At 40.6% G+C, this 21,081-nt stretch overlaps 2 protein-coding genes across 10 annotated transcripts in view; both read right to left on the bottom strand.

The window, feature by feature from the left end:
* Positions 1 to 287: 287 nt before the first annotated feature.
* LOC108237348 (tropomyosin alpha-1 chain) lies at positions 288 to 10,128 on the bottom strand. 7 transcript variants are annotated; one of them, XM_017418693.3, is made up of 10 exons: positions 9,893 to 10,127; positions 9,342 to 9,467; positions 7,109 to 7,242; positions 5,650 to 5,767; positions 5,463 to 5,533; positions 5,298 to 5,373; positions 5,152 to 5,214; positions 4,887 to 4,956; positions 4,216 to 4,294; positions 3,600 to 3,831 (listed from the first exon to the last, which is right to left on the bottom strand). In XM_017418693.3, the coding sequence occupies exons 1-10, from the start codon at positions 10,004 to 10,006 to the stop codon at positions 3,828 to 3,830; spliced, it is 855 nt and encodes a 284-aa protein (XP_017274182.1). In that variant the 5' UTR covers positions 10,007 to 10,127; the 3' UTR covers positions 3,600 to 3,827. The 7 variants fall into 7 exon arrangements, with proteins under 7 accessions (XP_017274184.1, XP_017274183.1, XP_017274189.1 ...); XM_017418695.3 differs by lacking the exons at positions 3,600 to 3,831; positions 4,216 to 4,294 and adding an exon at positions 288 to 2,199 and having other exon boundaries at positions 9,893 to 10,128; XM_017418694.3 differs by lacking the exons at positions 3,600 to 3,831; positions 4,216 to 4,294 and adding an exon at positions 288 to 967 and having other exon boundaries at positions 9,893 to 10,126.
* Positions 10,129 to 13,385: 3,257 nt separating this feature from the next.
* Positions 13,386 to 21,081, bottom strand: part of tln2a (talin 2a) — a 78,444-nt gene continuing 70,748 nt past the window's right edge. Inside the window, exons 51-57 of one of the 3 annotated variants that reach the window (XM_025006476.1) lie at positions 20,899 to 21,004; positions 20,801 to 20,806; positions 20,310 to 20,434; positions 17,845 to 18,033; positions 17,579 to 17,761; positions 17,319 to 17,444; positions 13,386 to 16,643 (exon numbers count right to left, since the gene is read on the bottom strand). In XM_025006476.1, the coding sequence (XP_024862244.1) occupies positions 16,515 to 16,643; positions 17,319 to 17,444; positions 17,579 to 17,761; positions 17,845 to 18,033; positions 20,310 to 20,434; positions 20,801 to 20,806; positions 20,899 to 21,004 (864 nt within the window). In that variant the 3' untranslated portion in view covers positions 13,386 to 16,514. The remainder of the gene's footprint in view (positions 16,644 to 17,318; positions 17,445 to 17,578; positions 17,762 to 17,844; positions 18,034 to 20,309; positions 20,435 to 20,800; positions 20,807 to 20,898; positions 21,005 to 21,081) is intronic. The other 2 variants (XM_017418736.3, XM_025006477.2) reach the window with 2 other exon arrangements.

Raw genomic sequence — 21,081 nt, 5'->3', positions numbered from 1 at the left:
ATGGTGCTAGACTGCACAATCCGGAGTAAATGTCTGTCAAACATCCAACCTAAAACCAAGTGCGGTCATTTCAAAAAGTGCTAACCTCCACATACAGCACCATCAATCAGTCAAATGCTGCCTCAAAGAAGCTTCTGAACTCCAATAATATGAGGATTATCGCTTAGGTTGGTTAGTCTTATTGTATTAAAATGCACATGTACTTTTCCTAGAAAGAAGTCAGTGCTTTTCCACTGAACTGAGGAACACAAAATACTAACAAACATTTAAATAAAAATACAGTAAAATGACTTGATTCGACCATTTATTCATGAATTATACATTTCCAAGATAAAATGGGAGAGACAAAAAAGCAATTCAATCTTTACAAGAAAAAAAAGCATCCATTTAGAAACATTACAGATATGTTTGCTTTGCTTAGACAGTACAGGACATTCATTAAGTGTGCAAAAAAAACTAAACAAAAAAACCATTGCTAAACTGTAAGAAGAAAAAGTTGACTGGCACTGAGTGTGTTTTCATGAAACGCAAATGAAAAAAACAAGTGACCTTACAAAAAGTACAGATAATAAAAGTTCCTTTCATATAGCCTTGGCTTCGATTATGGCTTCCTTCATAACGAACACACAGTCCATTTTCCCACCAAAAGTGCAAAGTCCAAGCATGTACATGTAAACTTTAAAGGTGAAATTAAACTGACCTTTGACTGCAGCGTGCCAATTTAAACACTGTAGTTGAGGTTTAGCTCGGATGCTTCGCCTGCTACTTTGTGTACAACTTGTTTTCGTGTTGACAACGCCAGAGGGACAAAAGCACAGACTCCGGTATCATCTGTAGCAGCCAGCCTTTTGGACCATGTGTAGTCAGGTGGGAACAGAGCGGGGTCAAAGATCAACCATCTCCAAAAGTGTCTGATCCATCATCTGCTGTAATCTCCGGCCCTCTTCATTAGTACTTGTGAGTTTATCTGTCAATGTAGCATCACACCAGTTAAAGACATACTGGTAATGTAACAAACCTCAGTCAAACGTTTTAAGAAATTTCACCTTTCAGTGCATTTTTTACCCCCCCTTACAGTAATTAAATGTGCATCAACCAATTACATATCTTCAAATTAATGCTTTGAGCACAAGTCCTGAGAAATTCTATTTTTATTTTCAAATGTTAGTCAAGCTACTGACAGGGATATAATCTCCAAATGTGCATTGAAGTGTAGCATCTGCTGGGTAAGACAAATTCCCATACAGAAAAACTCCAATTTGATCCGAAATGTATTTTCAAAACTAGCATATAGATAAATGTCCTTTATCTGAAGACAATTGAAGATTAAAACCCTTATTCCTGTGTTGACGGATGAGCTTTTTATACCCTCTTCTAATCAAGCAAAAACGATAGTAATGACAGCATCCTTACAGAATCTACAGTGAGTCACGTATTTGAGGTGGAACATTGTAAATCACAAGGAAGAAAGTTAGTAAGTAGTAATATTTAGCACCAAGTTCATGCTGCTACATGCCACACCACACAGTCTTCTCCTGTGCAACCATTAAGCCTTATGCAAGCCCGTTCTACATTTAGATTCAAGGGTTTTCTAAACATTTGGGGGCAGACAGAACCAATAAGGTCAAAACCAAATGTTAGGAATGCGACACTAAAGTTGGACTCTACAGTAATATGCTACATGTAAGTAGTTCGCTCCAATCGTAATAAGGCAGAGAGAGTCAAACCTGCAGTCAAAATAAACACTCCTTTTGGTCCAAGTGTAGCTCAACGCTAAATATTCGACTTATTCTCAGATTGTTGATCACTTTTGTTGAAAATAAACTCGTGTACAAAAAAATAAAAAGCATACTGAACCCTTGGAATATCCTAACCCTTCTCCAGGTGTGTGAACCTTGTGCACAGTGAATAAAAGTGCACGTATTATATCCTGAAACTAAAGAAAACCATTGAGATTTGTCCTAAACTGAGGTGACCTTAAATTCTACATCAAAGTGCTGTTTTGAGACTGAAAGTCTTCCTTTTGTTGAACTTTTGTGTGTGTGTGTGTGTGTGGTAGACCCAGCTGTCTACTCTTTAATAACGCGACATGTCTGGACTCTGAAGGGTCAGAAGCCATTCCAGCTCAGGCCTCGTTTAAGGCTACTCTCAGCTCATTGGTCAGAAGACGGTTTTTCTCAAGCTGCTTGTATAGATGGTCTTGACAGTCAGAAAGCAGGAAGAGAAGAAGGAAAAAAAGAGACAGAAGGCAAGTTAGTACCAGAAGGACAAAGTGTTAATATTGGAGCTAAACAAACGTGTCTGAGGGAGTTACAGACATGAAGAGCGACGGTTCAGACTTCCACCGTCCCACAGACGTCTCAAGATGTCACCAAGTCGGTTTTCTGGTTCAGCTGTTCTCTCATTATAACTTTTATCAAAGGTGATCTTTTATCTCTCGACCCCCTGATGACACCTTTATACAAACCTAATGTGAAACACTTTATATTGGCAACATGTACATAGGTCTTAACAAAAACACATTTCATCAACAATATTTCATGTTTCTGACACTTTGGAAAATGCCACTAACTGCATTTAATTTTTGACGGAATCGCTCACCGGCATGAAAAGAAGAGGTCAACCAATGAGATTTTCTATGCCTGATGCTAATGTTCAGAAATAACTACAATAAATGTAAACAAAACAAACCTTAGAGGAACTTGTACACCTAAAATATTTACAGAAGAGCAAAAAAAGAAAAATCGTCCATTCTAAATTGGTCCATCTCTAATGAAAACGTGATCATATAATTATCTGTGCGTGTGCTTGGCTGTTAGCAAAATATCTCATGAAACACTGGACAGATTTTAATAAAACTCCCAGAAGTTAAATCACTGGATATACATCGACAGCTGCTCAACCTCGGGAGTCGTTTCAAGATGGCTGTCACAGCGAATCACCCTCAGCCAACAAAAATGGCTATAGAATGGTCAATTTTAGTAGCTGAGAATCATCTGCAACAAATCCTCTGAACAAAACCCTTCTTTAAAACTTTGGTACGAAAGGCAACAGGCAACAGGAATTCCTTCAAGGAATTACACTAATTCCTGTTATTAGTAGAAAAGTTGGGTTTTCTGTCTGAGATTCTACTTTGTGAGAAATAAACTGTCAGTTTGCTTATAATTTAGGAGAAGAAAAAAAAAATTAAAACAGTAAACTGGTAGTTTCTTTTAAGATGTAAATTTAAAGTGCTGTCTATAGTTTTGCCATTTCTAGATTCGACCAACTTAAACCTAAACTTTAAAGACTTAAGCTTTGAAAACAAGATAATCAAGATGAGGTGAGGGTTAGTAAATTCTGAATTTTGAGTCAAAGTAAATCTGCTCAAAGATTATTTATTTCCCTAATTATCAAAGCAGGATGGAAACCTTCACTCCTATTGGGGCGATCCTCTCAAACAGAAAAAGGAGCAACCAATGGGAGAGGAGCTAAAGACTTTATTTAAAAAGCTACTCAAAATAAATTAAAACACATAGAAGACAAAATCAAAATAATAATTAAAAAAGATAAGACAAATGGAAATGAAGAAACATGGCAAGAGAAAGGGGAAGGGCAGAAATGGGTGGAAGGGTGTTTATTTTACGGAAAAGCAAAATGGCTCAGAAGTCTGTGTGGGAGGTGGAGCAGCAGATGGTGACGGAGGCAGCGAGCGGCTCGGCAGTGAAGACGTACAGAGACAAAAAAACATTTACAGGAGGTCGAGCAGCGCTGCGCAGGAGAGAAAAGATGGTGGTGACGGTAAGGGTGATGCTCAACCAGCTTCTGGGAGGGCAGAGTGAAAACACTTAGCTGTGAAAACAGAAAAAAGAAAAAGAATAGTTGGAGGGAGGGGGAAAAAATAAGGAAAATGAAAACTAGAAGGAAAAAGAACAAACAAACAAAAAGAACAGGCTAAAAACCAAAAAGTGTGGTTGGGATGCATGTTCAGAGTTAGGGAGAATGTTAGAAAACTTAGTTTAGTCACGTCACACATTTAAACTAGGAATGTAGCCAAAAACATTCAGCTTAATCAGCAGTCTGAGTGAACAGAGACGTGGGAGAATTTAAAAGTCATCTAGATGGGCTGAGTAAAGATCACTGCACTCAAACATGCCACTAGAGGGAGCTACTGAGGGAGCAGTTAGGTGTGATGGAGCTACAGCACGAAACAGAGTGGGGCGTGTTGTGGATTACATGGATGTCATGTCGTTGAGGGCGTGGTCCAGCTCCTCGCTGATGGCCTTGTACTTCAGTTTCTGGGCGTACAGCTCGTCTATCGTGTTGGGATTATTAATAAGTGGCAGAAAGTGATTTGAAAAAATAAAAAATAAAAAACGGGAAAAGAAATAAATGTCAGAAAACAAAATGTCAAAAAGGAAACAAACATGGAGGGGGACAAATAAGAAAGCCAGGCTAGAAATAAGGAAGGTGTAAGAACAGCTGCTGACATGGTGTCAGATTCCTGAGGAGTCACAGAAAACGTTCCAGAACCGTGCCGGCTGCTCAGGGACGGACCGGCCTTGAACGGTGACAGACCGCACAGAGGCAAGAAATGTTGCCAACATAAATAATATCACGCTTCCCCTGTACGCGTCGCCACTTTGTTTCATCCTCTCGGCAGACAACCGAGCCTGCAGATATTCGTCCCGAGAACTTTTTTTTTTTTTTTTTCCATCCAGCTGACCAATTTAACAACCTTACGCCATCGTCGGCGTGTACTCCGTGAAGGGCTTTTAACCCTTTTTCTATTAACGCCAACCTCAGAAGTCAGAATTATTTCAGGAAAAAAAAGGACACCTAATTCTGGGCTAGCAATGAAACTAAACTCTGCCAGCGGCTACAAATAAAGTGTAAGAGACTCATACCCTCCAGGTCGTCGATGGTCTTCTCGAGCTTGGCGACCGATCGCTCAGCGAACTCTGCGCGCGTCTCCGCCTGGGAGGAGAAAACAGTCTCACATTAGCAGTGCCATTAGGTGGTTTACATTACTAACCACAGCCCCTACAGGCAAAAAGAAAAGGGCTTCCAGTAAAACTATATTGTCAGCATATTTAAAGTAAAGCAGACGTTATACCACAGCTCTGATGGAGCATCACAAAATACACATTAAATGCTGAATGGATAACTCACCTCCTTCAGCTTGTCTGTGAGAACCTTGATCTCCTCCTCGTACTTGTCCTCCTTCTGCGAGTACTGTTGTCCCACACAAAGACCAGAGTTAGTCACACGTGTTTTTTAACGCCTTACTTTATATTCTAATTAAATAAATGCTTCACCTTCTCCGCCTGAGCCTCCAGAGACTTCAGGTTGTTCTGCACGGTTTTGAGCTCCTCTTCGAGCTCGGAGCATTTGCTGTGGAGTTACAGTTTGGTTGAATAAGCCAAGCACGACAACATTTTAGGTTATGATGGGAAAAGGGGGAAGGGAGCATGGGTTGCTACCTCTCAGACAGCTCGGCACGCTCCTCTGTACGTTCCAGGTCACTCTCGATGATCACCAGCTTGCGGGCCACCTGAAGCCACACAGATATTAGTCTCCGCACCTCCTAATAATCTGATGACGGGATGGTCACCCCTCAGCTTAGAACTAAGTCAGTTAAAGAGCGTGGCAAACGGCTGGGAAACTCGCCTCCTCGTATTTGCGGTCGGCCTCCTCGGCAATGTGTTTGGCCTCCTTCAGCTGGATCTCCTGCAGCTCCATCTTCTCCTCGTCCTTCATCGCTCTGTTCTCGATGACCTTCATGCCTCTGAAGGGAAGAAAAACAGAACGGCTGGTAAGATCACGAAGCTCCCTCCATGTACAAACGAGAAGGTCCCGGTAGCTCTAGAAGGATTTCAAAGACTTCTAAAAACAGTGAATTCAAAACAATTAATAAGAAAATTGGGAACAACACTGGCGAGGGAGTTTCCAAAATGTTTGCAAGGACTCTAAACTTCCTTGCGTGAGTCGAAGAGCCTCACTCTCATGTTTTGAGTTCTGAACATTCAATATAATTAAGATAATTAATCTCTGAAAACATTCATGCCTATCAAACCTTTATAACTCTAGAGCGTTGCAGACGTATTTTTTTGTTGATAAGTATGCAAACTGCCATCAAAATTTGCAGAGTTTGTGCAAACGGATCATGCATTTCCTCCTCAATTCAGTGTCTTCAAGTCGTCCCCAACAGTTGAATTGCAGGGACCTTTAAATGCACACTTCTGGGTAGAGGTACAATACAACTTCCAGCCACTAGAGGCAGCACGGAGACAACACTAGAACATCATGTTTCCAATTTAAATCTTTGCTATTTAGTCATTCCTACAGTATAAAAAAAGTGGAGAAATAGAAACCCTCAAAGTTTAGGCTCTATATTCACAAAGCTTGATTTCTTCTATTTGACTTAAAGAAATTTAGTGTCAGTATCAATATTTACATGTTTTTCAAAATCCAAGAACTCAACGTTAAAATATAAAAGGTTGACTGATGCAGGCTTTTTATGGCCAAAATCAGGGAAGCTGCTGGCCAATATCATCCCTCCATCCATCCCTTTCTTTACCGGTTGGCGGTGGTTACAGTTGCTGCCTCGCAGCAAGAAGGTGGTGCGGCGTTTCTGAGTGGAGTTAGCATGCATAGCTTTTATTTTGGTACTCCGGTTTCCTCCCACAGATCAAAAACATGCACGTTAGATTAACTGGCAACTCTTAATTGTCACTAGGTGTGACTGGGAGCATGAATAGTCTGTCTCTACGTGGCCATGTGATGGACTTGTGACCTGTCCAGGGCGTACCCCGCCTCTCACCCAATGACCGCTGGAGACTGGCACCACTTAAATTATGAATCATTTGTGGGCTACAGGAAGTGGTTGTAGCAGCTGCAGCTTAATTTCCCTATTTAATAATTGGTTCAGTATGCACAAATACAACCGATAGCTTTTTTCCTCTTTTTTTTTTTAAGTGGCTGAAACAAAACTATGTAATTCCATGTGTACCCAAACACCAATGTTCATTTCCTGTGTGTGTTTGGGGGAGAAGTATATGGTTAAGAGTGTGATGGCCGAGCAGGTGAAGGACCCCCACCCCACACAAACACACACACACATATATACCTCTCGCTCTCATCGGCCGCCTTCTCAGCCTCCTCCAGCTTGGACAGAGCTGTGGCCAGACGCTCCTGAGCCCGGTCCAACTCCTCCTCAACCAGCTGGATGCGTCTGTTCAGGGAGGCTACGTCACCCTCGGCCTGGGAGAGCACAACACCACAATGACAGAGTCAAATCAAGCTGATTTGGGTAGCATCAAGTAGCTGAGGGGGAGGAGGAGGGGAAATCCCACTGACTGCTCTCCAAAGAAAGCTACTTGCTCAGGAACTAGTCAAATAGGGATGCAAGGTTTTATCATTAGGACTTTAGAAGAATCATTTAACACAGAAATCATTTGGGACAATCTGGCACAATTGTACCCACCCTCTCCTCCTCCCTGTTTCCTGCATCACAGTGATTGAACTATTTGATCCATTAAATAAATTAGCAGGAAAATGCGGCTTAGAGGAGGATCAAGTCACCTCCTGACAGTCAGACTAGCCGGTGGCTTCCCGGTGAGGGTTTTACCTCAGAGAACCTGCTCTAACATGCAGCCTGCTTGTGCTCAGCCGGGGTGGTGTCCCTGCAGACCACCTCCACCCCCACACCCACCCATCGTCCTGCCCCAACATCCACCACTCATCTCTGCCTCTCCGGACAGCAACGCCGCGCCTGTCGGGCCTCGAAGCCACGCTTTTTTTTTTTTTTTTTTTTTTTTGACCAGATTTGCTCCTAATGCCCCCAGCAGCCAAAGAGCCTAATTGCTTTAAATCGTGAGCAGCTTACTGCTTCCCTCGCACTCCTCTCCTGGTTCAGTTCCCGCTGTAATAACGCCGCCCGCTCCTCCGCCGTGTCGGCCTGCTCCTGCAGCGACTTGATTTTCTTCTTCACGGCTTCCAGAGAGCTCCCACCGGCCATTTTTCTTTTCTTTTGTTTTTTTCTTTTTCGTCTTTTTGTGTGTGTTCCTGTCTGTGCTCTGTGCGGTCTCAGCTAAGCTAGTCGTGTGTCCTCAGCTCTGTGCGGGCTCCCCCAGCCGAGGCGCAGACACAGACTCCTCGGGATGCGGCTCGTTTGATCCCTGCCCCCACCGCCTTTAATCAACCGCTGATGAGGATTGGGCCGTGCCACCCAGCCCGGAAGTAACCACATCCAGTCGGAAATCATAAAACGCGCCACCTTAATCCCGGCATGGGATATACAATGTTTTCCGGCGTTCCTTAATAACCCTCCCGTGTTGTTTCCGGATACTTTATGCGCTCTGCAGAATTGTTTCTCTCTTAATAAATTTAGCTCGCATCCCCGCCTGGTTAATTGAGCCGGTCCTTTCAGAATCAGAGCTCCAAACATCAGCTGCTCCAGAACATTAGCAGTAGTTGCGGTGGTATTATTATTATTATTATAAGCATAAGAAGCCCTTTTGTTTACGAGCCAGAACAGTTTTATCCTGTTTCAACTGGTGATAAAAAATATATAAAAAAACAATATTGAGTTCTCCACTTGTTTGTTTTTTAATGCCGACCGAACAGCTCTGCTAAACTTTTACACTGTCTGTTTTAGTCATTCCGTTTACCCTGTCAGTTAATGTCTTTGCAAACAGGCCTAAATTAAATTCAGGCATAGATTAAATAAAGTTTATCTCAAGTTATTGGGACAAAGTCAGTATAGACTACATGAGGGAAATCACCAAACTCTGTAAATGTTTGATTCGTGTTTGACTCAGCTATGAGAATCATCCTTTCTAGGCTATTCCATTACTTTTGTTTAACTTGTCAGTCGGTTTTAATGTAGCTCTTAATTCAGGTGTAACTGAAATAAACTTCATCTTTGTTGTCACTGAAGCTTTTGTTTTTCCTCGTCATGACATGACTAACAGGTGAACTTGTGTAACACTAAATGCAGTCAACAGCTTTGGTAATCCCATCCGTGGGCAGAGCTGTGGAGAACCAGCTGATACGAGAAATTTCTCACAGATTTTTGTGGCTAAATTGTTTATTTGTAAAACGCCCGCCTGACACCGGACACTGGCACAATAACCTTCGTCCAAAGTAGTAAACCGGTTAGATGTGACCTTACCATACACAGCACAAGAGATACATTTAGCAACCCCTATATTTCTACCCATAGGTGTCTTATAATTGATTAGTGAATTAGAGTCTGCTTGGGGAGGTTGGTAATAGTTTTGTGAGATGGCGCATGAGGTGGTGTAAATCATAACCAGAGTGGCTGTCTTCTTTTAATCTGTCCCTCAGCCCAAACTCACGTCTGTGGCTTTCTTCTCAGCAAGCTCCAGTTTCTCCTGGGCATCCTTCAGAGCCTCGGAGTACTTGTCCAACTCATCCTCAGTTGACTTCAGCTTCTTCTGCAGCGCCACCAGGTCATCCTCCAGCTGGTGCGCAGGGAAACGAGGAGAGAAGCATGGGGTTTGTTTACATGTAGAAAACAGACTCAGAGTCATTCAGAAACATGTTGTTGCAGAACAAAAATAGGATTTCGTTGTGTTAAATAAGCAGCAGTTTAGACAATCAGTCTTCTGTAACAATCAGCCAATTTTAAATGATAGATCTGTTTCTTGATAAAACTGAATTTTAGCGGAAATAAACGTGAAACACTTTCCAACATGTTCAATTTCACAAGGTTTATATGTAAAATTTTAAATCTACTTTTTTTAAAGCAAGTTTACACATATAAAAACTCACTTATTGATCCTCAGAGGCAGGGCAGTGAGTGGAAGCCGTGCAGCGCAATGCGCACCGTGCCAATGGCACCTGTGCTTAAAAGCGCACAGGAAAATGTCTCAGAGCGGACACCCACCTGCTTGCTTCTGTCCTCTGCTCCTTTCTTGTCTGACTCGGCCTGCTCAGCTCTGTCCAAGGCGTTCTCCTTGTCGAGCTTGAGCATCTGCATCTTTTTCTTGATGGCATCCATGGTTGCTTAGAGTTGGAAAGCAAAACAAAGACTGACTGGAAACGATCAGAGCGTCCGGACCACACTGAACGCCAAGCTGGAGTGCGAGCTCTCAGAGTCAGAGATGTATTATGCACGGCCAGATACTGGATACCTAGGACCATTTGGGAAGAGTTGCAGCTGCTTGCCAACTGTGGGACCTGTCTTTTTTATGATTCCCCTCACTGATTCGTCCCTGCAAGACATTTGACCACTTCTGTGCCCAAATATGGGGTAGGGGCGTCAGAGAGACACGCCCCTTTGTCACCCTCCAAGGAGAAGTGGAAGATCAATACTCAAAAGTCATGTTCTGAGAGGGGGCATTTGGGAGAAACAAGCTGATAATCTTGATTCATTTATCACCCTGAAAGATGAAACAGAAACCTAATATGAAAAAATGGGCAACAGCAGCTGACCGTTTTATGCTATTAGGATTTTATTTATATTATTTAGCTGCAACAAATCAAATAACATGTGGATGATAATGAATTGATTTCAATGTCCAAATTTATTTCCTCGTTCACTAGAGTTCACAAAAGCATTTCAAGCATTCACACATACAAGCCATAACTGATTGGATAAGCCCCCTGTGAAAGCTCTTCTCCCTTTGAGGTGTGTCATATTAGTCAGCACGGCTCACTCGTCTCCCACAGATCATTTCAGCAGCTCTCTCACAACATAGTTCAACAGCAATCAGAGAGGCCTGGCTCTCAGAGTTTGATCATCAAGCTTGTCCGACTGCTCTCACGGCTAAAGGAGGCTTTGAGTTTCAACCTCAGTGGTGTGAAGAGGGAAAGATACATCAGTTTGGGCTCTTCCACAGCTCCCTCACTGCACCTCTGCAATCAGTCACCACCACTGCTGGATAGTTGGGCAATAACATGTCACTGTCACTTACAGTAGTTCATATTTGTGCATCTTAGGATATGTGAAACAACACAAAGAAGAATGAAAAAACACATTTGCATCACTTGTTATTTTGCCACCTAACATACCAACACATGCTGACAATAATTTAAAGTTTCTCCAGTCTTCAGCCTCTTCTTTGGTTCCTTGTGATGTTTGACTTATATTTTATTGAGGACATATTTTGGAATCTTGTGGCTTGGACATCACCTGTTGGACCATATCTATGGGGCTCTTGTAGCCACGCCCGTTCACTCTTGTCTCTTTAAAGAAGATTCAGTGGTTTATTTAAAATGGGTAAAACACAAATAACCTAAATGAAGGAATGCATATCACCCACCAGCTTACAAACCAGAGTTTACAGTGCAAATAACCTTTTGCTAACAGACTTAACAGTTCATACCAAAATTTGAAGTAAATAAAAAAAAACTATCTGTGGTGGACAAAGGAAGACACTGAAAAACACATTTATAATATTAGAAGAAATAAAATTGTGTTTTTTAGGGTGAGCTTCTGAAATAAAACAAACAAACAAACAAACAAAAACAAGTTTCTGCACATTTCACTGCTGCTTTTTGTTTCTTTGGAGGTCTGCCTGACATTTCTCCTGCAGAGCTTTTTTAAAGCTGTCAGCTGTCATCATGTTGTCATCCTGCCATGTGTTCTGTGGACAGGACAGCAGCCAGCCAGACATGGCAGTCATACGCAGAGCCCAGAGTGCCTCACGGCACAATCCATGTCACCTTCACACCCTGGAGAGATGGAGAGACAAACATCATCATGTTGGACTGGTCCAGAAAGGAAGGATTTCCTTGGATTACGACAGGGGGTTGATTTGCAAGACAAATACTTCCACTGATAAAATAGAGAACATTTTTGATTTGCCAAGCTTTCTTTCGATATTTTTCATATTGTTTATAAATCCTGCTTTTTTATGTGTCATCTATGCTGTTAAAGCTGCAGGGGAGACAGGTGGGATAACAGCCCCTAGAATTCCCTGAATTCCCATCATGCCAGGAAGTATTTGACCTGCTAACAGTGACATCGTAGTGCTCTGAAGAGCCACATGTGAAGTGTAAAGACCTCTTTAATCTGTTTTCATTAGCTGACCATTGTCTGTTTACGGCCATAAATGTGTTACTGATTTACTGTTCACAAGAAAATCATATATTTTAATAAGTATTTTGCTTATGTAGTAATTCACAACTTGCCTATTCCACATAGACATCATAGATTTTATTATTAAGGTTGAAACAGAAATTTCTCTTAAAAGCATGAAAGGATTTCTGAATTAGACCCTATTTCTTCCTCTAATTCAGTGTAATCCAGCTTCTATGACCATTAGAATTTTTTTTAGGTGAGGTTATGCAAAATTATTTATGCATATGGACACTGGTGTGTAAAGGCAACCAATTATCTGATTGGACATTGACCTTTTCACTGAAATGAAATGGTAACTGTAGCTGAAAACAGAAGAGAGGAAAGAAATAAAGAAACCTTGTCACACAGCGTTGACTTCTTCAGAAACAGTATCTGCCTTTTGACTTTTATTAATATTAGAATTAGGGGAATAAAAATAACGGGTGGATTGTCTTCTATTAGCTGCTAATCCACATTAAATTCAATGCCCCACCGTCTTTTTCCTTAGCCAAGACAGTGTTAACAGGTTCTCGTGTTTCAACTTAAACCAAACATGAAAATGTTTGATGGATTTAGGTATTATTCCCTTTAATGAGCATGTGGCTGGGAAAAAAAACTAAGAAAATGTCAGGAAAAAGAGGACAGGTGTGAAGGACATCCGAGGAGCAACTGTGCCACCGTAACACACGTTGCCTCCTCAAATTTTAGTACCGGACAAATTTAGCGCAGTTCTGTTTGTAGCCTGGACTCAATATAGCCTCTGGTTTTGTGCTGACTCAGAAATGAGCTCTTGTTTTCCTGACACCCAGAACTGACCTCTCTTTGTTGTTCGCCTGAAAACTTCCATTGGTTCTGCATCCAGAAATGATGCTCAAACATCAAACATGGATGTAACAGACAGACACAGAGCGGGTCGTTCACATTTCCATAAAAACATAAACAGACTAAAAGGTGAATGTGAACATTTATTATTTAAATGACAAAACTCATTTTACTTATTTAAAATAATTCTTTTAGTTCAATAAGAAAATATAGATTTTTACGTAGCTCAAGCTACTTCCCAGATTTCTGTTAAAATTACCTCAATGTGCAAAACAATATATAAACTGTCAACTTTTTTAAATCTTTGAATATTGCATGCAATACTGGACTATATTTATAAAAGATGGAACTACTGCAGGTCTTATATTCAGGGAAAATAAATGCATTGAAGGACTAAAAAATAAGGATTACAATTTTGCATTTTTAAACATTTTAAACAAAAGAGTAAGACACAAGTTGTCTGTCACTTACAAAATAAATTACAAGAAACAGATTCATTACAATGAAATGCTTTATTTTTAGTGAATACAAAAAACTTTTATTGAGCCCAGATAAATATCTTCATTATTGTAACTTCTCATTCATCTTTAGTTAAGTAACTTCCTAATTTCATTTCTTTCAAGAGGGAACATACAGAACACTTGTTATTACTCCACAGCGTTGAAATGTTGTCCGATATTATCGAAATGTTCCTATCACATTTATCTTTAAAGCACAAAAACAAAAGCTCATCCATAAAACTTCAGACATGGTAACACACAGTAAAGCAGTGGACAAACTTCAGTCTGTGCTGTTGAAAAGCGCTGTGGTACATGCTCAGAAGATTCAGTACAAAAAGAAAGAAAATGTGTTCATATATGTGGTGCACACACTGATAGTACATTTTAAACTGTGACACATTTTATGACTGGCAGACAGTCCCTTTGTCATCCTCCGAAAAGGCTTCACATGTGGCAAAGAGGAGAAAGAAAGGTGGAGCAGTTGCTTCAGCACTTAGAGGAACAGTATGTTAGAAAGTGTTTAAAAACCCACAGAACATGAACCTACTTGTCCAAACTCATCTTCTACTGTCCATGAAGCAGCAAACACTGTATGGGTAAAGGACTAAGGCACTAATAATAACACTACAGACTTAACTGATGAGCAGTGGATGCTTCCCATCTCATTTCTTCTTTCTGATGCACTCCCTGCACGCACGCACACACACACACGCACACACACACACACACACACACACACACATACCAGTCTGAATCCAAACACGACTCTCTGAAATGTAAAACCTGCCTTTAACAGGTTTTTTATTTTGTCTTAAGTAGTTCAGCTCTTTTGAAATGAGGCTTTGTGGAATAATTAGAAACAAATAATATCTTACCTGTTGGTGATAAATTTTTTAACCACCTCTGTTTGGAGAAACAGGGTAGGTCTGATCGGATTAATGAGCTAATGGCTAGTCCGAGTGGGGCCAAGACCAATGTGGATTTTGTTTTCTTTTTAATAATTCAGAATCGCAGTTTATACAAACAATATTTTATAAACCTTTACACTACCATTGATTTTGCATTGAACAATTATTTACAAAGCATTTTATGGTTAACTGCAAGTGCAATTAGCACAGCAGCAGCTAGCTGTATCACTTCCAGTAGGAATATCATATTTCTGCTGGAATAACCATGTAATATAAAACTGATGACAATATAAAGGTATAGTGTTTGCATGAATTGCAAAATAATTTTGTGACTGGAGTTGATTCAGAAGGCACTAAGCTCCTTTGGGTCTGATCTCACTCGGACTAGCTGTTGGCATGTTTATTTGGCAAAATTAAACTATTTCTTCAAACTATCATTGTTCAATGAGACATCTACAACAGGTATAATATTAAGTGTTCATAACCTTTCTACAAACCCAGCTTTAAAAGATCTGAACCATCCTTTTACGCTCCAAGCTGTGGTATACAGTTACTACAAGGAGGTGTGAATTACTCTGCACCTGAAGCACAAAGCCATGCACTTTCCACAGCAGTACCTAATCTTATAACATACACTGTTTAAAAGTAAAACACATCCCATGTTGTGAGACAAGAGTGAAAAACACACATATTACAATCAAGCTTGGTAAACAAAAGGTTCTTCTATTGCAGTAAAGAGCATATTCATAAAGTTGCAGAGCACCCAGACAAGGAGACGGTTATTAAAGATTATCTTTGCAGTCGCTTCAATTACAATTGCCCTCACGTGTTTGTTATATTTAGTTTATTGCCAAGTTGTTTTTTTTTCTTTTTTTAAAACAATTTCTGATGTTTCCTGAAAAATCCCTGGCAGTGGCAATATTGCTAGAACATTGACAATGTGCTAATAGTGGGAGGAAAAAGTATGAGCGTACAGACTGCATGGTGCCGAGCTGATTCTACAAGTCAAAGCTCGTCTTTTCATATATCATGAATTTGCATGAGGAAGGAGCTACTCTACAAGCTCAGTCTGTATTCAAATATAATCACTCAGTTTAAACATTCAACTCCCTGGATTTTTATTTTTGCTTAAACGGAAACCAATGCTGCCCCCTAAAGCACCATCCATCTTATTGCATCGTGATTAAACTGTTCTTCATACTGTGTGTATCACTACCTGTATGATTAAGAATAAAAAACAACGTTTGAAGGTTTGGGAGGATAACTGTCATTTTGACTGAAAGCCACACAAACATGAGCTACTGGTAGATAAAAAGTGAGCACACATCTGACCCTGAAAAAGAAAACAAAACTGCTCTGCTAAAAATACTCAGTTACAATAAATAACCATTTTGTGGGAACATGTCAGATGGAAAAAAAGCATTCACGTGGTAACTTATATATAAAGGGCTCTGACAGAGATTAAGTTAGCTTAACCTTAATATGCTTTGTCTAAAGAGCAGAGAAACATCAGCGTAAAAATCTGAAAAAAAGGAAAGATATATTTGTATGAATTGAACAAAATTTCCCCAAATCAGTAGTCCATTGTTGGAAATAACCACACTACGATCCAAGAAACATCAATATGCTAAATTCTTCCTTCACATTAGAGTTAATGAGCTCTGAAATAAAGTGAGGACATGCCACTGTTGGTTTATAGGATTCACACGGACATTAAGGTGCAAACCGGAGCAAAAAAGTCCAACATTCACACTATCAGAGTACCGAGCTGAAAACTTTTTGCTTTAGGATTAATGCTGCAGTTATATGGCAACACAAACGTCAGTACAATCAGTTCTTCATTTGAAAGTTTTTACATTAGAGCTGCAAACTTAAGAGAAAAAGAGTAGCTTATGGGTAAACGAGAGCGCGTGTGAGCTGTGCTGTTTGTCCTACGTCTGTCACATTCTGCCTTATATGCTATACATAAGGACAAGAGTAAGTTCTGTCGGTTCACCACAATTTTTATGCTATTTTTCAGGAAGTAGTCAGTTTCACACAGTAGTATTTTGAACTCCCTAGTAGCTGAATTGAAGATCTTTCCGTACAATGAAGTCAAGTTTTAGACAGATGTTCCTGTAGACCAAATACCTGTCCGGGTGTACCGTTAGGACTCTAATTTGCCCGTGAGTACAGGTGTGCTCTTCACATTAGTGTAAGTGTACGCAGCTGTGGTTAGTTGCCGTCCTCTCGTAGTTCACTGGGCAGGAACTTGTACTGCTGCTGCCTGATCTGAGCCAGTTTCTTCCTGGCTTCTTCCAGCTCCCTCTCCTTCCTCAGCATCTCTTCCTGCGCTGCAATAATCTGAACAGGGAAAACAAACATTTTAAAACACAGAACAATATAGTTGATGTGTCACAAGTTATAAATAATTATATTAACCTCCCAATGATATCATTAAACCTAAAACCTGTTGGACATTTTTCACAAATAAGTAACCTTTTGTGGCATGGAAACTGTGTTTCCAGATTGCCATGTCATCAAATCTGGCAGAAAAAGTATTTAATACTAAGGATTATTTGTCATTTGTTTGTTGAGTTTTTAGCGACGGTTCTGTAAATCCTAAACGTCAAAAATGGCAGGAAATAGACTGATGCTGGTGTTTAAATCTAAGCACATTTGTTACTTTAACTGTGAAATTCAAAAATATGTGCAATGTTAAATTACTCAAATAAAATTCTAGTAAAAATTACTACTATAAATGAGAATTATATAATCTAGCAGTCATCACAGTTCTTGTCACTCTGTTTTGTCTGCTCAGACTTTGCAGGAGCTTATTGTGGATCTAAGTGAGTGCAGTTTGAGGATCTTCTGGTGAGGAGATTTGAGTCATCCATGTCATTGAGAAACATAATCTATAATGCTGTTAAACCGAATCACTGCTGATATCACAGTTTAGGCTCCTAAACATTTGCTTTGTGACCTTATATTTGTTGTCATCAGTTCAGATAGACAATAAAGACCATTTTCAGTCATTACCTGTGCTATTCCACCCACAAACTTTGTCTTGACGACCACATTGTCTTCATCTGCTTTGTCAAAAGCTGCCTTCTGAGCTGCCCGCACCAGATTATCGGATGCCTTCTTTACTGCGTTCCCGGCAATCTGCAGAACAAAGATATCAGTTGAGACAAGTCAAAAAAAAAACAATTCTGAAGAAGAAGCTGCTGAAAAACAAAGCTACAGTGTGTTTAACAAGTTCCTGTTGTCACAGCATCAGAACAGCTGTTTGTTCATACCTGCAGCCTCCTCATTGCCTCAGAGTCTTGGTCAGCCTTCACCTTACAGGCCACCAGCAGCTGAGCGGTGGAGGCCGCTACTTGTTTGGCTGAAGAGATGAGCTTCTCTTCGCTGGCGTGGCCTTGGACGGAGGCGTTAGCTGCTTCGCACAGGTTGCTGGTCGCTGCTGCTACCATCCGTGCCTGTGTAACAGTTCACACAAGTAAATCTACTGCAAAACAAAACTTGGGATTGTAACCTGGAGGACATTCAGCGCGACACTTACGGCAGAGATGAGCCCCTGAGACCACTGTCCGTCGTCCACAGCGTTGGCAGGGATGGAGCCGACTTTCCCCTGAGCCACCAGCTCTCTCTGAGCAGCTGAAGCCGATTTGACTAAAGCGCTGGTGGCGGCAGCGATGGACTTGGCGGCCTCCAGGATCTGCTCTTCGAAGTTCAGTGTCTCGTCTGCTTGCTGAGGGAGGAGAGAAGACCGGTCAGTCAAATGGCAAAAAGACAAACATAATAATAATAAAAAGTAGAAAGTATTGTTCATCACTTCTAAATGTTGCTCTTGCCAAGGCAAACTATGTTTGTTTAGAATACGATAAATTAAAATTTGCTGCAATCTAACTCCATCAGATTCTTATCTCAAAATATGTCTGAGGAACTTTAGTTGCAATGGAAAGACGGATAATTTTCCCACAATTACAGATACGACTGATGACTACAAAGGGATGACTTTTAAAAGCCCCTAAACGCCTGATACAACATCTTAAAGTGCGACCGCTGATGAGGAGCTATACAAAACTAAAGAGGGACTAACAGTCTGTATGTTAGACATCCAAACACACTCATGTCTGCATGTTTAAACAGACACACACACACACACATATAAACACAGACACACATTCACACCACAAGTCTGTAGACAGAGCGGGACACTGTAGGAATATGTTTGATATATAGTTGGGACTGAATAACAACCTAATATATCAAACATATCAGACAGAGCCCTGCAGAGAAGGCCTCCGGTGGTGGGGGCAGGCAGGGAGGAGAAGAAGGGAGGGCGGGGGTGGGCTAACTGGGAACTAGACGCCAAACAAGTCGACTGGGACAGACTGAGCTACGACATTTAACACACATGAATAGATGGGAGGGGGGAGTCGGGGAGGGAGGAGGAGGAGATGCTAAATGGTGCTCGGAGGAGTGGGATGTGAATGGAGATGATGTGTTGAAGATGTTGGGTTTTATGCCAATTTTACATAACAATGAGAAAAATGTCAGCTACAGACATAAAACTCAAAGTTTTGTTAGATTGGTAAAGGAGGGTCAAACAAAGAAACTGATTAAGCTGTAATTTGAAAGCAGACGAGACAGAAAAAAGAAGCTATAAAAGTTCCTTCCATAAACCTTACGAAAAACAGGAACTGTTTTTTTAAATGTAAAATTCCTCTGTGATCATCCTTGCACAAGTTTCAATGTCAACGCTCAAACCTAACTGTTTACATCAAACAAACAGAAAAGCAGCGATGTCTCTCCAACACACGGCCATGTATTCACTGTACAGTCCTAAAATACCTGATGGAAGCAAAACAGGATCTTTAAAGTCTTTACAATTGCCACAATAATTTGAAATGCACTATTCTGGTAAAAAATACACAGAACAAACATGTTTCACTAAATCAGTGCACTATAAATACCATTATGTCCTTCATAGTGATTAATAACTTCAATAGATGACAACAAAAGACTGCATGGGAATTCATTCTGAAGAAAACTGGAGCATGGCAGGTGGCCGGTGTCAAAGTAAAAATAAAGGTGAAGGAAATCAGTTTCCTCAGTTTAGCAAACTGTGCACACAGATTTGCTAATCAACATCGTTCTGTTTGAGAACAAGCAATAAATCACTCTTTGGGTTCAGTGAGGTCAGATAAATTCTTACTCCCAGGATCAATAACTTCGAAACAAGCTTGTAAAACTACAAACTATGCCTCTCTTCAACAACAAACAAGTAGGTAATGCAATACAACCTCGTTTTAATCCCAACAAGTCATACTCTGTGCTGAAGGAGCTCTTAAGAAATGTGTGCAAAATACTCAAAGTATAAAAATGATCCAAAGTCAGACAAATGTGTTTCTAATTTAACTGTTTTATCTGTGAGACAAATGTCTGACGTGATTTTGGTGACACTGAAATCAAAACTACTGGCATTACTGAAAATTATAGACAGATGGTGCAATATGTGGATGATCTCTAAATTCTTGCTCAATCCACTCGGCTGTGCTCTGAAAACAGCTAAACACAACACCTGCTGTACACACCCACCAGCTTTACTGAGAATCCATCCTAAACTGAAGGAACAGATTTCTCCTTTTTTCAACACCTGCCAGTTCCTGGACTTCATAAAACACACCAACAGTGGATACATTTTTCTTTTCTTAGGCAGATCTGCTGTATATTCCTTTATTTAATTACTCTGATGTGTTTCAAAAGGAAAATACTGAACACTAACACTTTCATATGACAGTTGAATTTCCTAGATTTCACATAAAACACACCACACATTTAAAAAAACATTAAAATGATTTTAAAAAGTTTAGATGGAGCTGATTGTCACACATCTGATGCATTCGTACTTGTCCTTACATTGCTATAAATAACTTTATACGTCAATGCCTTTGAGGTAAAATAAATAAATAAATAAATAAAAAATCCCTCAGCTCAGTAATTCATCATCCAGTCGCCCACCTTCGGCTTCGCTCTGGGCTTCAGCTGCTCCAGCTTCTTGGCTGCCGCTTCGATGGATGCCGCTGCCCCGAGCAGCTCCGTCTCTGCAATCACCGTTGGATCCTCGGGGTCCACCCACTCTGAACCTGAGGCGTGCATATACACACATAATTAAAATGTAAACTTGAAAATAGATTTGCCGTAATACCTTACAGAACATGCCTCACGCTGTGGTGACAAAAAGAAAAAAAAAACCCAACAGAACTGTGAACGCTGGAGAAAGCAATGACACAAATTTCATGCACAGATGACGGAGGCCACAAACGGAATGAAAAATGTAGTGATGTCTTTGAAATGCGAAGCAAAACAAAGCGCGATGAATGCCCGAGAAGCCCGAGGGTCATTTTATTTGCTTAGATTAAATCAATCGATGGGAGTGCTGCAGACAGAGCTTGTTGAACAGCTCACAACCGGTGAAATAAGTCACAGTACAGAGCACAATGCTAACTTACCTCCGTCTGTGGCAAGAGAAAGAGGACAGGGACATTACTAAAAGTTTGTAAAAATGCCTGTCTGATATATGTGTGCACATCTGTGTGGGAGTCATTACCTTTCATGGCCTCGGCAGTCTGGATGAGCTCTGTGACGGCCCCCGCCACACGTTTGGAGCAAGCTGCCAGCTGCTGTTTCTGCTCTGCAGTGGGCTTCTGCAGGACCTGAACACACACGTTCACTACTTAAATACTATTATGCTGGGTTACAAAGTGTGCAAAAAGTATCAACTTATATTATA

The sequence above is a fragment of the Kryptolebias marmoratus genome, linkage group LG15 (assembly GCF_001649575.2).
Source record: "Kryptolebias marmoratus isolate JLee-2015 linkage group LG15, ASM164957v2, whole genome shotgun sequence".
NCBI classification, from domain to species: domain Eukaryota; kingdom Metazoa; phylum Chordata; class Actinopteri; order Cyprinodontiformes; family Rivulidae; genus Kryptolebias; species Kryptolebias marmoratus.
Note: the sequence above shows the minus strand (reverse complement) of the source record. Positions and strands in the feature narration are given on the sequence as shown.